This window comes from Triplophysa dalaica, chromosome 10, assembly GCF_015846415.1.
Source record: "Triplophysa dalaica isolate WHDGS20190420 chromosome 10, ASM1584641v1, whole genome shotgun sequence".
NCBI classification, from domain to species: Eukaryota; Metazoa; Chordata; class Actinopteri; order Cypriniformes; family Nemacheilidae; genus Triplophysa; species Triplophysa dalaica.
Window position 1 is genome coordinate 10,930,336 of NC_079551.1, and position 20,439 is coordinate 10,950,774.

General features: G+C 38.2%; 1 protein-coding gene across 3 annotated transcripts in view; it reads right to left on the reverse strand.

Annotated features, from left to right (window-relative positions):
- The window catches only part of tle2b (TLE family member 2, transcriptional corepressor b), a 33,376-nt gene that overhangs the window by 7,554 nt on the left and 5,383 nt on the right, over positions 1–20,439 (reverse strand). The window contains exons 2-10 of one of the 3 annotated variants that reach the window (XM_056758293.1): positions 16,667–16,764; positions 16,063–16,126; positions 11,937–11,981; positions 4,940–5,002; positions 3,985–4,059; positions 3,690–3,864; positions 2,697–2,713; positions 1,427–1,561; positions 582–635 (exon numbers count right to left, since the gene is read on the reverse strand). In XM_056758293.1, the coding sequence (XP_056614271.1) occupies positions 582–635; positions 1,427–1,561; positions 2,697–2,713; positions 3,690–3,864; positions 3,985–4,059; positions 4,940–5,002; positions 11,937–11,981; positions 16,063–16,126; positions 16,667–16,764 (726 nt within the window). Of the gene's footprint in view, positions 1–581; positions 636–1,426; positions 1,562–2,696; positions 2,714–3,689; positions 3,868–3,984; positions 4,060–4,939; positions 5,003–11,936; positions 11,982–14,946; positions 15,116–16,062; positions 16,127–16,666; positions 16,765–20,439 lie in introns of those variants that run through there. The other 2 variants (XM_056758292.1, XM_056758294.1) reach the window with 2 other exon arrangements.

Genomic DNA, 20,439 nt, shown 5'->3' on the forward strand with positions numbered 1-20,439 from the left:
TAACGTAATTAACAAGAAACTACAGACTTTTTGTAATATATATAGTATATACAAATGTCAAAATGATCACAAGCTAATCAGCTACAATTTATAATTTCTGAGTCACTATTAAAATTAAACAGAACCGTAAAAAAACATCAACAACAACAAAAACATTCAGTGGGTGCTTTGTTGACTTAAAGTGAGTCATAATTCATCCGACGAAATATTCAGCCAACCGGATAGTCATTAAATTGACCTCCTTTTGTGTTTTGCAAAACAAAACGTCATACTGGTTTCCAACCACATAAAGATGAATAATTGATGATCATTTTTTTGCATGAATTAATCTTTAATGCCAATACAAAACTAAGCCTAACTTCTGAATAATTTTAAATAGAACGTGAGAAATAAAGACAGATCAGTATGCATACAGTACATGTGAAAATATTGCCTCCATTTTTTTATTCATGTTAACCTAAAACCTTGTTTTAACATAACTTAATTACACAAGATGTTACTTTTATAAGGTAGTCCAATGGTTTAATGTATAGTAATTATAAACGCGTCATGAAAATATTCATGTTCATTTGTAGACTCACCTCATTGGAAACATCTACCACAAGATTGTCTTCACTTTTGTCACCATCACTGTCCTAAGAAACACACAAACAAGAATAAAAATAAACCCCTCTGTGGGATATATTTACCAGGTACATACATGTACAACATTGCAGCGTCCCCACCCCCTCCCTTTGCGGCCAATTTCACCAATCACAGCAGGGGAAAGTCTGCCCCCCCAACCCCTCGCTCCATTTCTCTCCGTCTTTCACCTTGTCCATCTCTCTCACATGTCTTGTTCTCCTCTCTGGTCCATCGCTTGGAGTCGAGGGTGACAACGTACTTGGTTGCCATGGCAACAGCGCTTTGATGTGATCATGGGCTGATGTTCCTATTGACATCACCCTATAGTGACATCATCCCCCAATTACCCACCCGGATGGTCACATTAAACACTTCACTACACACGTGCACGTGTGTTTGTATAGATGTGTGATGGGCTGTCGAGTGCAGCGAACATTAATACGGTCGCTGTGTACCAGAGATGATCTATCCATCCGACATAAAAAAATATCGTGGCATCTATTATCATGGCAATTTTGATATGTACCCCAATTTTAAACAGGAGATTTTTCAGCTCCAGTAGGCATTACTGATATCAGTAATATACTGTTCTTAAAGGTAACAGAACCCGAAACATTCCTTCAAGCCTTTACAATAATCTGAATAAAAGTTTTAATAAAACAGCATCTCGCCACCAGCAAAAAACGTGTTTCTACGCTGTATGACAACAATGGATATGTATACAGTACATCTTTATTTACCACACTGGGTCAATGCATTGGGACTGAGAAAAGCACGATGTTATCGTAGTGTGAAAACCTACATAGTGAGAGGGAAGGACGTCTTTCTCATCACAGCGCCTCCGTTTGGCATCGCTAGACGTCTGTGAGGCATACGCTCCTGACGGACCCTGTCGATCCTCTGTGACCTGACTGTCTGTCGACGATACTGATTTACTCTACGGCCAGAGAGAGACAAAACACAGCATAAAAACATATTCAGCTGGCTATCAAAATAGAGAAAAAACACTGTTTCATATACAGATAACCTTATCTACACCATATCAGAAAATGTTTGCATTTTAGAGTTACCATAAATGTCCTCAAAGGATCATTTTGCAAGATTTATTACACCTCTAGGGACACATTTGTTTCCAAAAGTTCTCCAAGTACGTCCACATACTTTCATTATCCAACAAAATACTCTTTTGTAGTTATAAACAGCCAGATAGCAGTCACCCCTAAAGTGACCCAAAACAGTTGGTCAACATCCAGTGTCAACTGTCCATCTCTGAACTTCCATCCTTATAAGCGGTCTCAGATCAGTGACTTCAAACGTTCGCTCTTCTGCAACGCCGCAGTTTTAGCATCCAAACAGGAAACGCATTGGACCGAGATGAGAAAATACACAAAGACGCCCAGTTCTCTCCACAGACCTGTTTTCTCCAAAACCTCTTTATCTCTTTTAACTCCCCCTCGCTCAGACCTTTCCTTGACTCCTTCATTTTCCTGCTCTGCTGTCAGCAACAAGAAATCATCTTAAAAGAAGCTGAACCTGTTCCTACTCCTTCCCTCTGCGTTTTGTTTTCAGTATTCAACTCTCTTTGGCTTTGAAATAATAGCTTTTTATTAAACATCAAAACTCTTAAGGGATAGTTCACCCCTAAAATGTTAAAGCGCTTTTTCTACCGTCGCGCCGAACGGTTCTAAGCACAACAAAATACGGTATGATTACAAACTCGATGGGGTTGGAAAAATTGGAAAACAGCAGCTTCTGTGGATGACAAAAGAAGCCCAGTCCCCATCCACCGTATGGAAGAGAGCATCTCAGACAATCTACAAATATTTTGGGGTGAACTTTTCCATCAAGGCTAACAAGAGTCCAACAAATGACAGAGAAAAAAGTTTGTTCAATAAAAAGTACAGAGTGAATGCTTCTTATCAGTGATGATGGCAAAGGGCAGGAACGGTGACCTGAGAGGTCTGGCAGATTTCATAAGACATTCGTTTCTTTAAAGGACTCTGTATTGCAAGTCATTTATCAAAGTCAAAATGGTGAAGGCACACGTACACACAAACAAGTCTGATACTCACCCTGCTGGGTGCACCCTCTGGGATCGGAGGAGAGAGACCGAGAGAGAGAGAAGGTGGAGTTTGTTATTGACGTCAGAATGGATAATAATAACAGCAATTCCACAGTAATCCAAGGTCATGCTCAAATCTCTAGTCATGGTGCGATAAAAATACATCCATTGTATTAAGCTCCCAGAGCAGTCGAACCTCTGGCCCGGTGCTCCGGCTTCTAAGAAGTTTATCCCTTGTATGGTGGGAAGGACTTCCATCCTTCTTATTTCAAGATCAGAAGTAAAGATTTTTGAGACAGCTGTTTCTACATTATTCTCTCCTTATGGGATACAACCTTCGAGTCATGCCAAAATAAATGTATTTACCATATAAGCACACATGAAGACCACCATAGTGTCAAAATGACAAGGAGGAAACGCCTGGTTTTTGAGTTGGGGGTTTGCCCAACTCAAAAATCCTTTATCATTGGTTTTGATGATAAAGGATTATTTGTAAAAGATGACTAATATTTCGTACGATTTTGTTCGTGTCATTGATGACCGATTGTAAAAACAATGTGGTAATTTCAATCCTTTAGTGGGCAACGGTTTTGTGCGCGGAAACTTTTTACCTTTGTTACCTGTGGCAGTACAAGAACGATAAAATACGTTAAAACATTAACTGCAAACTAATTGCCACCATTTGCCTTTCTAATTTGTTGCAGTTGCATTTAAAAAGATTAGCATCTCAGTAAAAAAGCAAAAAAATATATAAATCGCCCAACGTTTCAATTTTATTCCAAGCAAAAACATCGTTAAAACGCATTACGACTTCCAAACGTGTAATTAGCTGATTCTCGTAGGATGTGAAGGCACCATTTCGCACCAATGTGAATAAACTACAAAACATAAAACATCTGTTTTGAATATTACATTTCTCTAACTAACCTCTACACTTTGGCGGTGCTATTAAACTATTAAATTAGTTTTTGACGTCAGGTTTGAGAATACATGCAAAGCTCACCTCTGAGATGCTCTGGGTCTAGGTGATTGCGTTCGTCCTTGTTGGCCAAGTGGGCAGAGACTCCCAGAGCTCCGGTAAGGGCCAGCAGTCCAGACGTGCCGCCCAGAGACAAGCCTGAAGGGTGAGGGGTGAGAGGAATACCCGGGGTGTGGTGAGACAGGTGCTGGAGCTGCTGCTGCTGAGAGAGAGAGACAGTGTAAAAGGCAAAGAAAAAGACATCAGATGATAGAGAGGGATATAGGAAGACAGGTGGAGTGAAAGAGAAGAGATCCAAAAGGAGACAGAGGTCACTCACCCCTATGATGGCGTTGAGCTCTGCCATGGTGACCTGTTTGGCACGTTCCACCGCCTGAACAACCTGCTGCTGATGCTGCTCACACATCACACAAAGACATCCAATAGAAATAATGAAATTTGTGCACTTTTGTTAACTTAATTTACTCCATCCTTCAGACACACTCACACAGTCCGTATTGACAGACGCATCACAATGTCTTTGGCCGTCTGCAGATGCTAACTCAAGCTAATGCTAAAGGTGACCTAATCAATACAGTCCTGTCTGCTCTTTCATTGCCCATCTACCCAAATAAATCCCACTAATTGGAATTGCGCCTCTTAAGCCTTCATGCGAACTAGAAAGAAACAGGAACTAATAAGTGTGACTTTTTTTGTTAATTTGTACGTTTTCTATTAACAATTCTTGATTTGTATGAGTAGACAAACCTGATTTAAAGCACATTGTTTTGGTAAAAAAATTCAATTTAGGTTTTATTCACGACACAGTCATTCATGACATCATCATTAGAGGGCATTTGATTGGGCAAAAATAAGTGAAGTGCAAGATGAGTCATCACTATTTTAGTCAGTTTCCTGGAAGAGAAAGTCTGCATCAACCTCAAGGAGTACAGTAAAATGACTTCCAACCTCAAATCCAATTTCGACTTTAAGAGCCGCTAATAAAGACGACAGTAATGCAGGATCAAGCTGAAGTTGCATCGTCAACAATCCGAGCTCATCAAGTGCAGATGACTTTCGGTAACTAGAAACTCAATTTTTTCGCATCGCCGAAAAAAAACGCAGGATATCAGCAGTTCCTGTTTAGTCTGGGATGAAACGAGGTCATTAAAATCTAAAAGCTGCATGGTGTACTGAGGGCGAATCGTGTGTGTCTGTGTGTATGTGTCTGTGTGTGTGTGTGAGAGAGAGAAGAGCCCAGAACACTGATGAGGTGTCAATCACTGTCAGCGTACCTCCTGAGAGAGAAAAGGGATGATTTGAGCACAGATAGCACTGAGCCGCTTCACGATCTCTGCCTACAAGAGAACACACACCATTAGATGAGAAACCAGTGACAGTGATAAACTAATACAAACACAGTGGGCTCTCAATTTCCAAGCACAAATGGTTTTAGCATAGATTATAGTCATAACAATGATATCTAAGTAACACTGAACACAAACTCAAAGCGAGAGGATAATGAAATGAAGGCCATTTAATGTGGCTGTGTTTTCAGAAGGGGATTATTTGTAATACTCATTTTCTAGCCAAGTATTACTATTGAAATGCTGTAGATTTACAGTGAATAGTAAATTTGTGACATAGTGCAATTGAGAATTATGATTTATATCAATTAATAAAAATGGCCATGTGTTCATTAATGCCACAGTACACTTCTCAGATCTTGATCTGTTTTCTACATCACACATGCTTTGAAAGTGAGTCTTCAGAATATCTCAAGTCATAGTCTAGGAAAGTCACCCCAGATCTTATTTTTTCCAAATTTAAATGTAAAACATGTCAATAAAAACAGCAATTCTTATTCAAGCATTATTGTATTATTGTAGAATTCATATAGGATCTTTAAACAACCTTTCAACATCACTATTCCTTATTCATTCTTCATTCTTTACCTATTTGTTTTGTCAGACCCTTTCTGGGAAAAAAATACTATAGTGAAGACTTAATAAAGTTTTGTTTTCAGTTTTACCAATATTTTAAATTATTTAATTGTTAATAATGAAATTTATTTTATTCATTTTCCTAATATGCTTTTGTCATTTTATTATATTTGAAATATTACATTTTCATTTATTTAAATACATTTCATTAAATATGTGTATTTGATTATTTATGCTGCTATAGAGGCCCGCGCTGACCAAGTTAACTTCCGATCTGAACCGATCTTATAACAATTTATTTTCAAATTAATTTATATTGGTATTTATTCAAATTAAAGCTTTATTATATATTAATGGTAAAAAAAATATTTAAAACTACACAACAGTTATTGATTCGTTGCAGAAGTCTACCTGAAGTTTGGGTCACATAACGTTTGTTTTTTGCTAAAATCAGCAATTTTTAGGTTGATATTTGATTTGATTTCAATAAGCAGAAATGTTTTAAGAGTTTTATTTTAGTAACATTAATAACCTTGCTATAGATCGTAAGGAGGGATCGGTTTCAAGAAACCAGCATATCATAGAGCATGGGCTCTTCTGACATGGATACTCAACACAACACCCTAGCAACCAACTAGAACAGCCTGGCAACCACCCACAACTCTCTAGCATTGTGGCAGCGACTATTGCACGAGCGAGCAACATGCAAAAATCAAGTTACATCCTTTGTTATTTTCATGTGTGCGTTTGTGTACTCGGTGCTATTCATTCAGCCATTCCCCTGTTCACGTGTGCGAGAGAGAAACAGAGAGAGAGAGAAAGTACTTCAGGGCTGAAAAGCTTGAATAGTCTCAATCTCCTTGCAACAGAGCATACAAACACACACGTACACACAAACACACACACGTTTAATTATAGTCTCACTAAGAAAAACAACACAGACAGACAGACAAGTGTTTCACACATGCTGCCACACATGAACAGTTAATTACTTTCTCACACACTCGCACACTCGCACACACACACACACACAAACAAACACTTTCCATCAACATATTCAATTCAGTCACCATCCACCTTCAGTTATTAACTGATTTTTACTTTATTTTCATGCTTTTATTCCTGTCTAATAATAGGGTTCAGTCATGCTCAGACACACACTAATGCAAGTCTGTCTATCTGTCTGTCGGTCTTTCTGTCTATCTATCTATCATAAGGAATAAATGAGATAAAACTGTATTTGCTTCTTCGCCTTTGTGTCAGGACACAGCGTAGCAGCAAAACTGAACATCTGTAGATTAAGAGTGTGTGTGTGTGTGTGTGTGTGTGAAACAGAGCTCATTTGTGTATAATGAGGTTGCGACAGCGTGTGATGTAACTGGTTTGGAATGAACAGAGAGAGAGGGAGGGAAAAGAAGAAAGGAAGGAAGAAAACAAGACAAGACGTGTGTGTGTTGGGGGTATCTGTGTGGAAGTCCCAGGGTGCCAACCTTTTAGCATAATGGTTTTGTCACTCGATCAAAAAGTCCTGGGTAGGTGCAGATGTCCTGCTGCGTGTGTATGTTTACCCGGAATTCTCATGAGTATGCGCTTCTGCATTTGCATATTTGGCTTCATGAATCTGTGTGTGTCCATGTGTGTCCATACCTTTCTTCCATCACTATATGCAGTCTGCTCTGGGCTTTATGTTCTATTATTTCATGTGTGAATATAATATTTAAGTTGGACTGACATGTGTATGCATACGTACGTATTAAAATATAATGAATCCTAAACACAACTCTTAAAAAATAAACAGTGCCGGTTTTGGCTGCAGGACATTTGCACACATGCCCCTTAGAAAGCTTTTGTTTAGAGAATCGTGTGTGTGTGTTTATGTTTGTGTACTAGAAATGCATCCCCTTCCCTGTAAATGTTTTTCCGCACATTAATTACCCATGAGCCTTTGCTTGTGTAGGTTTTGTGTGTGCTCATGTCCGTTGCGTGTCTCTTATTTTGGGTGCTTTACTGCTCTCCTTTCCTTACACATTCAGTTTCTTTCTTTTTCCCGAATGGAAGGACCATCAATCAGAGAGAGAAAGAGAGAGAGAGAGAGAGGTGATATTGGCAGAGTGCCAGAGGAAGAGATGCTGGCGCCCTGCCCAGAGAAAGAGAGCACTAGAACTAGCCAAAATGGGAGAAGGAGGGAATGTAAGAGAGAACACGCTCATACACAGAGAGAGAGAGAGAGAGAGAGAGAGAGAGAGAGGATAAAAGCAGTGTGACAGATGAGAGCTACGGTAAATGAGGGCTTTATTGAATACCTCTGCGCCTGTGACCACAATAAGTGATTAGAGAGTCATTGCTCAATATTTGCCTTTAAATGTTTGTAGAGAGAGGAGAGGTACAGAGAGAGAGAGAGAGAGAGAGAGAGAGAGAGAGAGAGAGAGAGAGAGAGAGGGCATGTTGGTAAGACCAAAGCTGCATTCAGGGGCATCAATTTAAAGGTGTGTGTGTTTGAGTGTGTGTGTAAAGCTTTATATTTCTGTCTCAGTCCTGCTGATTTTTTTCTCTTCTTTTTTTATGTCGTAAATCCCACCTGACACACAAACACACAGCTGGCAGTTCTCACACACATACACCCCACTGCACTGCCTGTGATCATAATGCCAGAGTCATTAGAGGGGCTGTTAGACAGTACTGTTAGAAAACTCACACACATGCGCAAAAAACATACACGCACGGTTTATTATCTCCATTGGGACAGTCCATAGGCGAAAATTAATTTTAGACTGTACAAACTGCATATTTTATGTACTGCACATAGGTTTAAAGATCATAGAAAACTTTTTGCATTTTTAGATTTTCAAAAAATATTGTTCTGTACGATTTACATGCTTTTATTGCCCATGGGGATGGGGACCAACATGAGTTGGTCTGCATTCAGGTTTAACTACCTACCGGGATCTTTCCTTGATCCCCCATGACTGTTTCTAAAATGCTTTATTTGTGAACTATAGTGCACAATATCATCAAATACATTGGTGTTGTCTGGTATAAGTAGATCTGTATTCAACACTAGCACATACTGTACAGTGGTGGTTTCATATGATCAGACCTGAATTCAATCGATGAACTTATTTTCTCTTGACACAGTGTAATATCATTGGAGAACACAATCATGGACAAAATCACGAGAGAGAGAGAGAGAGGCTGCTCCTGTAAATGAACCGGAAATGAGATGGTAATGAAAGAGACTTCCATATATGTGTGTGTGAATAATTTGACTGTGCCCTTGCCCTTCCCTTCCTCCCTAAAACCCTAATAAAACCATTTGATGAATCGTTTAATTGATCGTGATGATTCTTATTCCAACTGTTGTAAACAAGACTGCTTACTTCTAAGATCAGACAGCTTCGTGCTGTTTCCAGGTGAACCATGAAAGAAAGCTTTAATGTGTCTCCCGGAAATCTTTTGAAATGAATCCAATCAGATTCCAAGTCCTCAGAAGTGTTCTCAAAAGTGAACTTTGTTGAATTATTTAGAAAACTGTACTAAACTTGTTGTGTATCGAAGTGAAAATATATTGATATATTGGTATTTTGATAGTAGTTTACCTATTTCACTTAAAATGACCTATATAAGTATATCTACGTTTTGTAAGGGAGTGTCATATTGTGTTTACAGAACATTATGCATTAAACGCAATAACAATTTTATTTAAAACTAGGGATGCACGTAAATTGTTGCATGTAAATTTTGGCCAGTAACGATAATAATGTAAGTTTATAAAACTGTGTGAAAAAAGTGTTTAGTAGGCTAATCAATCCAAAGTGTAAACAACAACAAGCAATCAAAAGACTGAGTACAAGTATGGGCCAAATATTCATTCATTTTATGGATATTACATAAAAAGTAGACTGAAAATAGATATAATAAGTAAAATGTTTTAAATGGGGATGAGTGATAAATCATCAGCCGTATCTTTATCGGCCGATAAATGGTCATTGTTAATGATAATTTTATTTAAAACTAGGGTTGCACCGATATGTAAATTTTGGCCGATAAGTCTGAACATTAGAAGTCTATAACTGATAAATCCGGCTGATTAACAGTTTTTACTGATATACTGATTTTACTTGATATTTATTGATACTACTTCTAAGTATACTTGTTGTGAAATAAATAAAATGTGCACTAAACCAGTAGTGTACTGCGAAGTGTAGCACACTACCTAGTGCACATCTAGTATAGTACTTTTTAAAAATCGATAATATTTCAAATGTTTTAAATGGGGATGAGTGATAAATTATCGGCCATTTCTGTTTCAGTCGATAAATTGTCCGTAATTTTATTTAAAACTAGGGATAAACCGATATAAATATTTTCACTGTATAAATATTTTCAGACACTACCTAGTGCACACTACCTAGTGCACACTACCTAGTGCACACTACCTAGTGCACACTACCTAGTGCACACTAACTAGAGCACACTAACTAGTGCACAATTATTTTATAAAAATTCAGTCGATAAATTGTCCGTAATTTTATTTAAAACTAGGGATAAACCGATATAAATATTTTCACTGTCTAAATATTTTCGCACACTACCTAGTGCGCACTACCTAGTGCACACTACCTGGTGCACACTACCTTGTGCACACTACCTGGTGCACAATTATTTTATAAAAATATAAAAAAATTCAAATGTTTTAAATGGGGATGAGTGATAAATTATCGGCCATATCTGTATCGGAAGATAAATGGTAATTGTTAATGATCATTTTATTTAAAACTAGGGTTGCACCGATATGTAAATTTTGGCCGATAAGTCTTGAACATTGAAAGTCTATAACCAATATATTGGCTGATAAACAGTACACTTCGTAGTACACTTCTAGTGAAGTATATAACTAGTTTCCTACCGTTTTTATTGTTTATACTGCAACTATACTACATGTCAAATATGTAAGTTTATAAAACATTATGTAAAAGTGTGAAAAATAAAGAAAAGGAAATGTTTGGCAGAAAGCCCTAATATGGGAATGGTCTGGGTGTTTTTTATGCAATTTTTCTAAAGAAAGAAACTTCACTAAAATTAGGGCAAGGTTCAGAACAAATTTATGTTCCTACGCAGGTGTTGTGAATTAGGCGGAAAGTTTTCGTGGGAGGTTCAAATATGCGTGTATATATGCACAATCTATGCAATTATTAGTGAATGAGACCCAATGTTTTGCTTATAGCAGTAAGTGATGGATCATGACAGAAAGACAGTACTGTACTGTATTTTAACTGTTAGCAGTGTGCAGCTGAAATGGTTCAACCATAGGAAATTATTAATCATTCATCCGCTATAATATATCGGCCTAAATTGTATTATCGTCTGATACCTATAAAATTAAAAATGACCATTTATCGGCCTATACAGATACGGCCGACAATTTATCATGCATATTTCTGTATTACTTTTGACTAAACTTTTTAGGTGATAAATGTGTATTTAAGCTTTAAGTTTAAGAAAACCAAGTACATCACTAGTATACAATTGTTTTTGTTTGTTCTGCAAGCAACTACAGTATACAACAAGTGAATTTATCTCCATACTTTTTAGTAAGGCTGGGCAGAATGACGGAATATTCCGTTACCGCCGAATAAAATGTCAACCGTAAGAGATTTTTCTATTCCGAGTATTCCGTGGAATGTAAATAAGTAGGCGTGGTTCACTTGAGGCTAGACAAGATAACTCTGCGCTTTCTTGCTCACCCGCAGTGCTCATGCAGGGGTGCAGTGATCTGCATGTTCATATTATAAAGCTCATTCTCAGGTATTTCAGAAGTCAGGTCGCTTTGTAAAGATGTTAATAGTTTTTTTGAAAGTTTAACATTATAAGAGCCTTGCGTATACTTGTAATTATACTTGTAGTATAGTAGCAGTATAAACAAAAAAACTGTACTAAACTAGTTGTGTACACACGGTTCTCACTGTGGTTGTTTTTAATGAGAATTTCTATTTAAAACTAGGGATGCCTAGTTTCCTAATTGTATTATCGTTCAATATCTAAAACATGATAGATTTCTCGGCTGATACAGATATGGACGATAATTAATCACACGTCCCCATTTAAAACATTTTATTATGAAAACGCACAACTAATCTTTGTGTGCCCGACAATGAACTTACAAACAAAACGTCTAGAATACCGTGACTGTGGCACAGGTATTGACCAATCAGCACCAAGCACTGTACATTATACTAACAGGGTTGACATTTACACATGCACTCAACACTAAAATATCCGTAAACATATTTACTAGCCTAAGATGTACATAATAAAACATAGTGGAAAGTGCGTTGACTTGTTTTCTTACCTGTTTGTGCATCTCGATGTTGAGACCGTAGGACATCTCATAGTACTGTAGGAACACAAGTGCATAAGCATAAGTAAGCGGCGTGATGAATTTAACAGGAGTGAATCGTCATCAATCAAATTAAAGCCTCAGCGGCCTGACGCGCGCTAACGACTCGGCGAAACCAGAAGACGGAGGGTTGAAGACAGCATGTGTTTCTGAGTCTATTTCAGCAGGCAGATGAGCAGCCGAGCAGTTGATGTAGATGAAATCTGACACAGTCGACCCTCTTTCAAACTGTCTGTCACGCTCACACGCTCGCTAGTTACACTGCGAAGAGCTCAATTCCAGCCATGCTTTTTTATTTCTTCTTATCTATTTTTCCTGCTTCCTAATCCCTTCCTTCTTCTCTATTATTCAGTAAAGTCCATTACCCGTCTGTGATGTGTGTCTTTGACCCAGTCTCTTCTATCAAACCTTCACCGGGTTTAATCTCAGGATTAAAGCATTATCATATCTAATGATGGTGCTTGAACGTGCAGAAATGTCGATATGAGGTTAAAGGGCCGGTTCACCCAAAAATGAAAACATCATTTGCTTCCATTCATAACTGCCGCCTTTTTTCACCAGTCTATACCACTGCAATCTACATGGCATATGCGATTCTACAGGTCAATGTCAGAATTTAACTAGAGAAGTAATGGTTATTGCGATTGCGTTGTTATTCTAGATATCAGCGGTCTAAGATGCATTTTAATCATATAATATACGTGTCGCCGTTTCTCATCATTATATAATCTCACTGCATTCTTATTCTACATCACGGATGTGTGTGTATGTGCACGTAATCCTTGAATGCATGTTGTCTGGAGCAGATTGCGCACGGCATGTGGCGGATGTAGCGTGGCTCAGCGCTGCAGAGGCTCAACAAAGCCTCTCCTCCTGCCGGATTCGCAGCGAGCGTGTTTTTTTGCGTATATTAATCTAAGCCCATCTAACGAGGGGCGAACTTTGCTAGGTGTCCCCTTTTTCAACCCGGCAGTTGTTTGCCATCCGGTTCTTGTACACATATCCTGCTGAGTAGTCGGACTCTTACCTAAATCTATATAGATATCCTGTGCATGCTCGGACCTTGTGACATTCCAAACCTGTATGACTTTATTTCATTGGTTTTGAAGGGCTGCTGGCATCTAATAAAGCAACATTTATATGACAGATTGAACGTATGTATTTGCTTTAATAAGCGCCATAAAGAGCTGAATCATAAATCTTATTACATTTCCTCGAGACAGATATTAAGGTGACATTATACGTCAGCCACGAAGGCTATTAGTGACAGCTCGGTTTCTGGCTCGTCTTAAATCCGATACTGAATAACTAGTTACTTGGCAAATTTCCTGACAGACAGGGAGAAATTGCGGGTGTGGAATCGGCCGCACTCCAAACCGGAGCAATGATTCACAGTCTGCCAATTCATATCAAACCCAATTATAGGTGAAGCAAATTACAGAAGGCCGTTTTATCAAACACGATTTTCCAACTGAATACAAACCACAAGAAATTAGCTAACAATTATCAAGATGGGCATTTTCTGCAAAAGAATACCATTAACCAAAATACAACAAACAAATATATTTTGTAAAACAATTTTTTTCAAAATGTGTCAATGTGTAATATGTTAATATATTCCCCTAGTCCACAAAGAGATAAAATTGAAACATTTTGGGGTGTAAAGCCAAAGTGTAAATATAAATACTGCAGTGTCAAAGTGACTGAATAAAACTTGAGCGAGGTCACTTTAAATAATTGAATACCTCGTTCAGATACCGGGAAAAAAATGACACCTCGCAAATCCTTTTTGGCTGTTTTAAGCCTCCTATGACGCTACTTACTCAAATAAAAAAAAAACGCAAAAGATTGTTTACACAGCGCAGAGTTTCTGTGACTGTGGACACATGTGAAATGAGGTATGTGCTGTTCAGTTTTTGATCAGGTGTCCGCTGCTAAGCGTCTTGTGGTATCATTCTACCCCTGCTTTGTTTCACATTGCACATGTTTGGCACCACAATGCAGAGTTGACCTTGCAGAAGCGGTGCTAACCCCGGGTAAAATACGGGGATAACCCCGCTTCAGTGTGAAACGTTTGTTTACCCGGGGTTCAAAGCAGGGTTAAGAATGAAGATAACCTGGGGTTAATCGCTGTGTGAAAAGCCCTTCTGTCTTCAGCGGTGCATAAAGACCTTAAATAATGAAGCATTATGTTTTTATTACCTTTGAATGAGCCATTGCTATCTACATACACCGCAGATCCCCTCACATGGAATTCTTCATGTTGTTTCTATGGTAGCTCTAAACGGACAACCTCTTGCACTGCAAGATGGTGCTAAAATCTTTGGAGAGCATTTAAAAAAAAAACGTTATTTCCGTTGACAGAACAGACGGACAGAAGGCAAAAACAGAGAGGAAAAGGCGAGTTTTCAAACCAATGTGCATTAGTGTGGACGGGTCTTACTTTCAGTCAAACACATCTGACTCAGGCCGTTTAGTTTATGAAGGAGTACACCAGGGTGTCTTCATCTACGTGTACTTTAATGTCACACTGGTTGGATATTTATATAAAAATACATATTTCAGATTTTGTTACATGACATGCCTCCATCATGACGTCATGAAACGAAGAAAAATCTAAACCATGAACAGAATATAGAATAGAAAGTCCTAGTTTGAATGACTTTCGTCTAGCTGATATAACCCGCACGTTATTTATTTTTTTAACAGAATGTTATCAACTATTCTACTGTGTCAGATACAGTACATCTACTGTACACCGTGTGTTTCATTTCCTTGAACGTGTGTTTAAGCGAATATATATTTTCTAAAAAGATCCTACAAGGACTCATTATTTATTAATGCGTCTTATCTTTCCCACCTTTCATCTCCCTTTCTCCAACTCTTGCATCTGTTTCTATCATCTCCGACCTTATAATCATGGCAGACTGTCTCTTTAAACTCACTCACTCTGTCTGCTCACCTCCTCTTCATCTTCTCTATCAGTCGTTATCTGCCTCTCCTCTTTTTCAGTACTGCTGTGTTTCAATCAACTATATCTCTCTCCTCTTTTCTCTTCGCTCCAGATCTCTCTTTCCTTACACTCTCTCTCCCTCTCTCGCTCTCTCTCTTTCTGTAGGCGAGAGGGCAATCTGTGGAAGTAACGTTTTTTAGTAGAGCGGAGTGCATCGGTTTAAATCAGACAGATCATTTTTATGTTAAGTCGAGACATCTTTTCATCCTTGGTCTCAACCGTACTCGGGGGAACAATGAAAGATTGACCGTGGAGTCGGGAGCTTGTCAAAGCCTACATCAGGATGCTTCGATTAACATGCACACGTAACATAAGGAATACTTAACACAAAATCTTAAATCAAATTATCCGACAGGCAGCGGATGTCTGTTCATTATAAGTAAATTGTCGCAAAATGGCATGGCAAAAATAATAATTCACTTTATTCAATGTAAAATGCTCAGTGTTCGCCGTCTAAATTCTGATGGACATATAAGAAAAAAAGACAAATTAAGAAAAAAGGGATGGTAGTGTTCTTTGATGTTTATCTCCAATACTGGATTGCAAAGGTTCTCAAATTAGCTCTGAAGAGTATTTCATGCCCATCAACAATAAATCATTCGCTAAACAAAGACATAAAAGAACGCAGTCTGTCTAGGGCATTAAAGAGCAGGGAGAGGAAAATGTGGTAAACTATAAACGCATGCTGTTGAAACAAGTCCTAGTGTACATGACAGTTCTAGCGGGCTAAATATAGCCTTCTGGGCTATCCGCTGACTGCGAGCTCAGAATCGCTGTTCCCCCATCATTATTTACAAGTCTGTGCTTGTGTCCGATCTTTGTTTCTCTCCGTAGCCGTTTCCATCCACATCTCTCTTTCTGCCTCGCATACCTTCCCTCTCACTTTGTAGTATCCATCAAACCTCCATCCCGCTGGCGTGTCCTCAGGTTAACCAAACACCCCGTAACATGAAATCAAGCACGAGACCCCTTTCGCATTTTTCAAAGCCAGCATTCTTGCATGCCGGGGTGGAGGTTTATTGAAGCGCGGGCAGATATGAAAATGAAGAGGTCGACTGAACTCACCATGATGTAGTGCCTCTGCATTTCGGTCTTCTCGCTGGCCAGCTTCTCACACTCCAGTTTCAGACTACAAAAGAATACAATTGTGATCACATCGGATCTATATGTATATAGTTATATGGTATAAATTGTTTTACATATACATATATATGGTTGTATAGTTGTACTTTTTACTTGTTTTAAAATGAAGATAATCACTATGCAATATAACTAATTATTATAGAATTCATATTTCAGTCGTTGAAAAAAATTCAATGCCATCAACCAATACGAAACCAAGTCAACATCATGGTGGCCTCCCATAAAGCAGCAAAGTCGAACAGAGTTGAAGAAATACTATACTAATAAAACTGATATTTTTAATACTAATAATATCAATTTTAGTACAGCTACTTAATCTCCCTCCAGCATTTTATTCACCGTAACGGAGTGATCGCGCCTTCAAATGAACAGCACCTCACAATGTTGATATCACACTGCTGTATTACCTTACAGTAACATTAATTCAACACACATCCAGCCAGTTATTAGCCTGTGGTCAGAGATTCATAAAAAATCAAAACCTTTCCACATGCTGAGATCAGTAAATCGGCACATAAGAGCTCACCTGTGGTACTGTGCCTGGAGGAACTGAAATTCTTCTTTAATGCGGTCTAAAGTCTCCAGAACTGTGAACTTGAATGACTGTCCAGGCTGCAGAGGTACCTAACAAAAGACAGAAATAGAGAAGAGTGAGAAGCTTATCAAATCAATAAAGAACCACGATCCTGTGGTAGAACTTTTTTTTTGATTCATGTGCTAAAATAACAAGCTTTATAAGAACTCATATCAGAGCTATTGCCGTAAGAAAATGATTTGCCATGAAAATGCCTTCCTTTTACAGGAGTGGTTCACACCAAAATACCTTGCGTCATCATTTATTTACCCTCATGTCAGTCAAAATCTTTATGTGAGTTTTTCTGTGGAACACATTGGAAGTCAATGGGTGTCAATGAGTATGTATACATGTCACCAATAATACGATTATTACGATTATAGTACTTAATCGCGATAACATGTTTACCTGACATGAGAAAACATCTTTGTTCATGTTTACATAAAGGTTTTAGAAGTCGGATTATTTGCTATAATACGAAGCAAAAACAATGATCTCAGATACAGTAGGTGTGTGCTACTTTTCGTTTTAAGTGAGAGTGTGAAAAGAGAAAGTGACCTATGCTGCATTTAACCCATCCAGTGAGTTGTGAACACACGTATAGCAAGTCGTGGAGCAGAGGGAAGCTATCACTGCAGCGCCAGGGGAGCAAGTGGGGGTAAGGTGCCTTGCTCAAGGTCACCTCACTCGTTTCCCGCCGGCTATGAGAATCGAACCAGCAACCTTCTGGTCACGAGTCCAACTCTCTAACCATTAGGCCACAACTGCCACAAATGTATTTGTGTCAAACACAAAACACCGGAAATTCCTCTGCAACGCTGGTGCGCTGTGATGGTAGGTTGCGTTTATGGTAAAACTTCAGACGGTCACGTTAACTATGAATTTGCGCTTAAGCTGCGTGACAAAAGCCAACGCGCACCTTGGTCAGAGCAGCATAAAAGCGATTAAAGTGTTAACATGCCTTCTTATTGCGATTAAAACCGGCGTACGCCACATATGTTACTTCGATTATGCTTACTGCGATTATGAGCTTAATCTGATTATTAAGATCGATTGAGTTTACATAAGGTAAAGTGTAATCGCAATATTGCCAAAATCCTATAATAATCGCATTATGAAGGTGCATGTATAAAATATATATACAAAAAATTGCTTCGTTTGTGTTCTGCAGAAGAAAGTAAGTCATACAGGTTTAAAATGACAAGAGGGTGGGTAAATTTAAGGTTTGTCATCTTTGGGTGAATTATACCTTTTTGTACAACAAGGATAAAACACTGATCACGATATATCTGAACTATTCTGTGATTCTTTATTCTGTGATTTATTGTTCTGAAAGGAAGGGTTACTTCTATATAGTATACAGTATAGTAATGATAATATTTTCCATTTGTAATAATAATAATAATAATAATATGTTGATATGTAAAATATTGAATTTAGTAGGTGTCTTGCACATAGTCCCATAAATTGTGTAGATTAGTTTTTTTTCATCATAAAAAGAAATATTCTATTTAGTTTCCATTTCATTCATTTAACATTTGTCAAATATCTTTGATGCTCCCAATATTAAATATATGATTTTTTTAATTAAAAGGTAACAAGTTATATTCCCTGGTAAATAGTTACTTTTATAATGATGTTACTCATTAACTTACTCAATTACTAATTGTGAGAAGTAACTAGTAACATATGACAGGGCTTAAACTAATATTATTGTTTGTTTTAGATGTTATGCAATATGTATACACGATTTAAGGTGCAAAAACACTGTATTTTACACATACCGTGCATGTTTGTATCTCTTCTTTGCCCCGTCTCTCTGAAACATGCAGATTTTTTACAAAGCTCATCGCATTGAAAAGCGAGGTGTGCTATGATTGGCCAGTTAACCAGTGCGTAGTGATTGGTTGAATACTGTAAGCGTGTGACGGAAAGTAACGCCTCATTTGGAACCATATTTGGAACATCAGGTTCCCAAGCAATTGTACTGACAGGTACGCCCACCTTACATGCGTATACATTTGGGTGGTCTTTGTCAAATCATACCACGAACTGACGTATATTTGTGGGGGTGTGGTTAGACGAGACGTTTCAGGCAGGTCTTAGTGACCATTCACTTTTACATAGAATGTATCTTTTGTTCCGACACTTTATTTGTGCAATTTTATGTGTCTAATACATGCATGGGCAATTTATAACACCTCAAAGACACACAAAAAACGCGCTTTATGACCCCTTTAAAAGGAACATGCCCAACACTGTTCTTTTTGTTAAACCAATGATTTGGGTACATGTTATTGCTGTTCATTATAGTAGTAATGTGGCCATGATTTAGTTTTTAAAATCTACACATTTTCAAGGTCATGCTGTACTTTTAGTTCTCGACTAGATTCTGCAAGTCTAATGAGATCATAACTCTAATCTAACCCCTGACAGCAGCAAATGAATCGTGCCATTATTTCTACCGAACCAGTATTGCCATACAGACATGATCATATTCTTGCTTCGGGTCACGGGACTGCAAGGAACTAATCCCAAGAACAGTTGGGACTGTGCCAAATCCTTATCTCACGAACACATCATTAATCTCAGATCAGCAGTTACAAGTAACACTGCAGGAAAATCTGGCACAAATCCACACAATTCAATTCATGCCATTTGTAAAACTCATCATGACTCCATGTTTGTGTATTTGAGCTCATTTAAATTCCTTCAAGCTATCGCTATCAATGCAGGACACCCAGTTTCTTTTTAACACATTTTACCATATCTAAATCAATACCACAGTTAAGGTGAAAAAGCGTGCCCAGCAATGAGTAATATATCAGGCGTGTACCAACTCGATCTGTACACTTATCTATTTCTCTCCTCATTAAAACCCAAAGTCCTTTGCACTGCTATTTTTAAACATGTTTCCCAGTCTGTCAGCTGTTTCCTAAAATGGCCGCCTTTGTCCTGCCCTCCTCTGGGCTTTCCATTCTCCCGAGGTCTCGCTCTCCGAAAGGGAACGTCCAGCCATTGGCTGAAGATTGGCGGTTTCAGTAGGAGCTTAATTAGTCTAGACAAGCGAAATTCAATTAAATTTCAATTAGGCGAACGGTAGAGGTCAGACACTCTGTGAGCTTTCGAGTAATTAAGCTGCAGGCGCACAGCAGACGGGATGAGTTCGGTACACACACCACAATGTGTTGTGCGTGTCTGCAGGGTTGGGGGGTTTCATACCATCCCTGACCCTCAATCATTTAAACATGCGAGCGTGTCTAGTAGCCAAATGTACAATTATTTTGGTTCTCAAATCTGATTGGCTAAGAGCCATGCCATACTTCACCAGTATCAATACGGGAACTATATGGAGAGTTTGGTTAAAAAATGAGAACTCAGTAAAAAAAAAAAGCAAAAATCAAGTTTTTAATGTTATCATGTTTTTATTGTGTCGATTAAAAAAGCGTCTGCTAAATGACTAAATGATTAGCTGTATTTTTTTAGTTATTGTGGTTTAAATCAAAACAAACCAACTGCAATTTGATTGATATTTATTGGAAGGCACCATAAAAAAACATAGCTTTCTAAAAATTCTTACATTTTGGAACCAAACTCTTCAAATACATCTATGACATGAACCATTTCACAGTCTGTGTCACTCCGTCATTTAGCCAAGTCGGACTTATAAGAAGAGAAAGTAAAATATCTCCACAATAGTGACCAATTGCAGAACAGCAGAACCT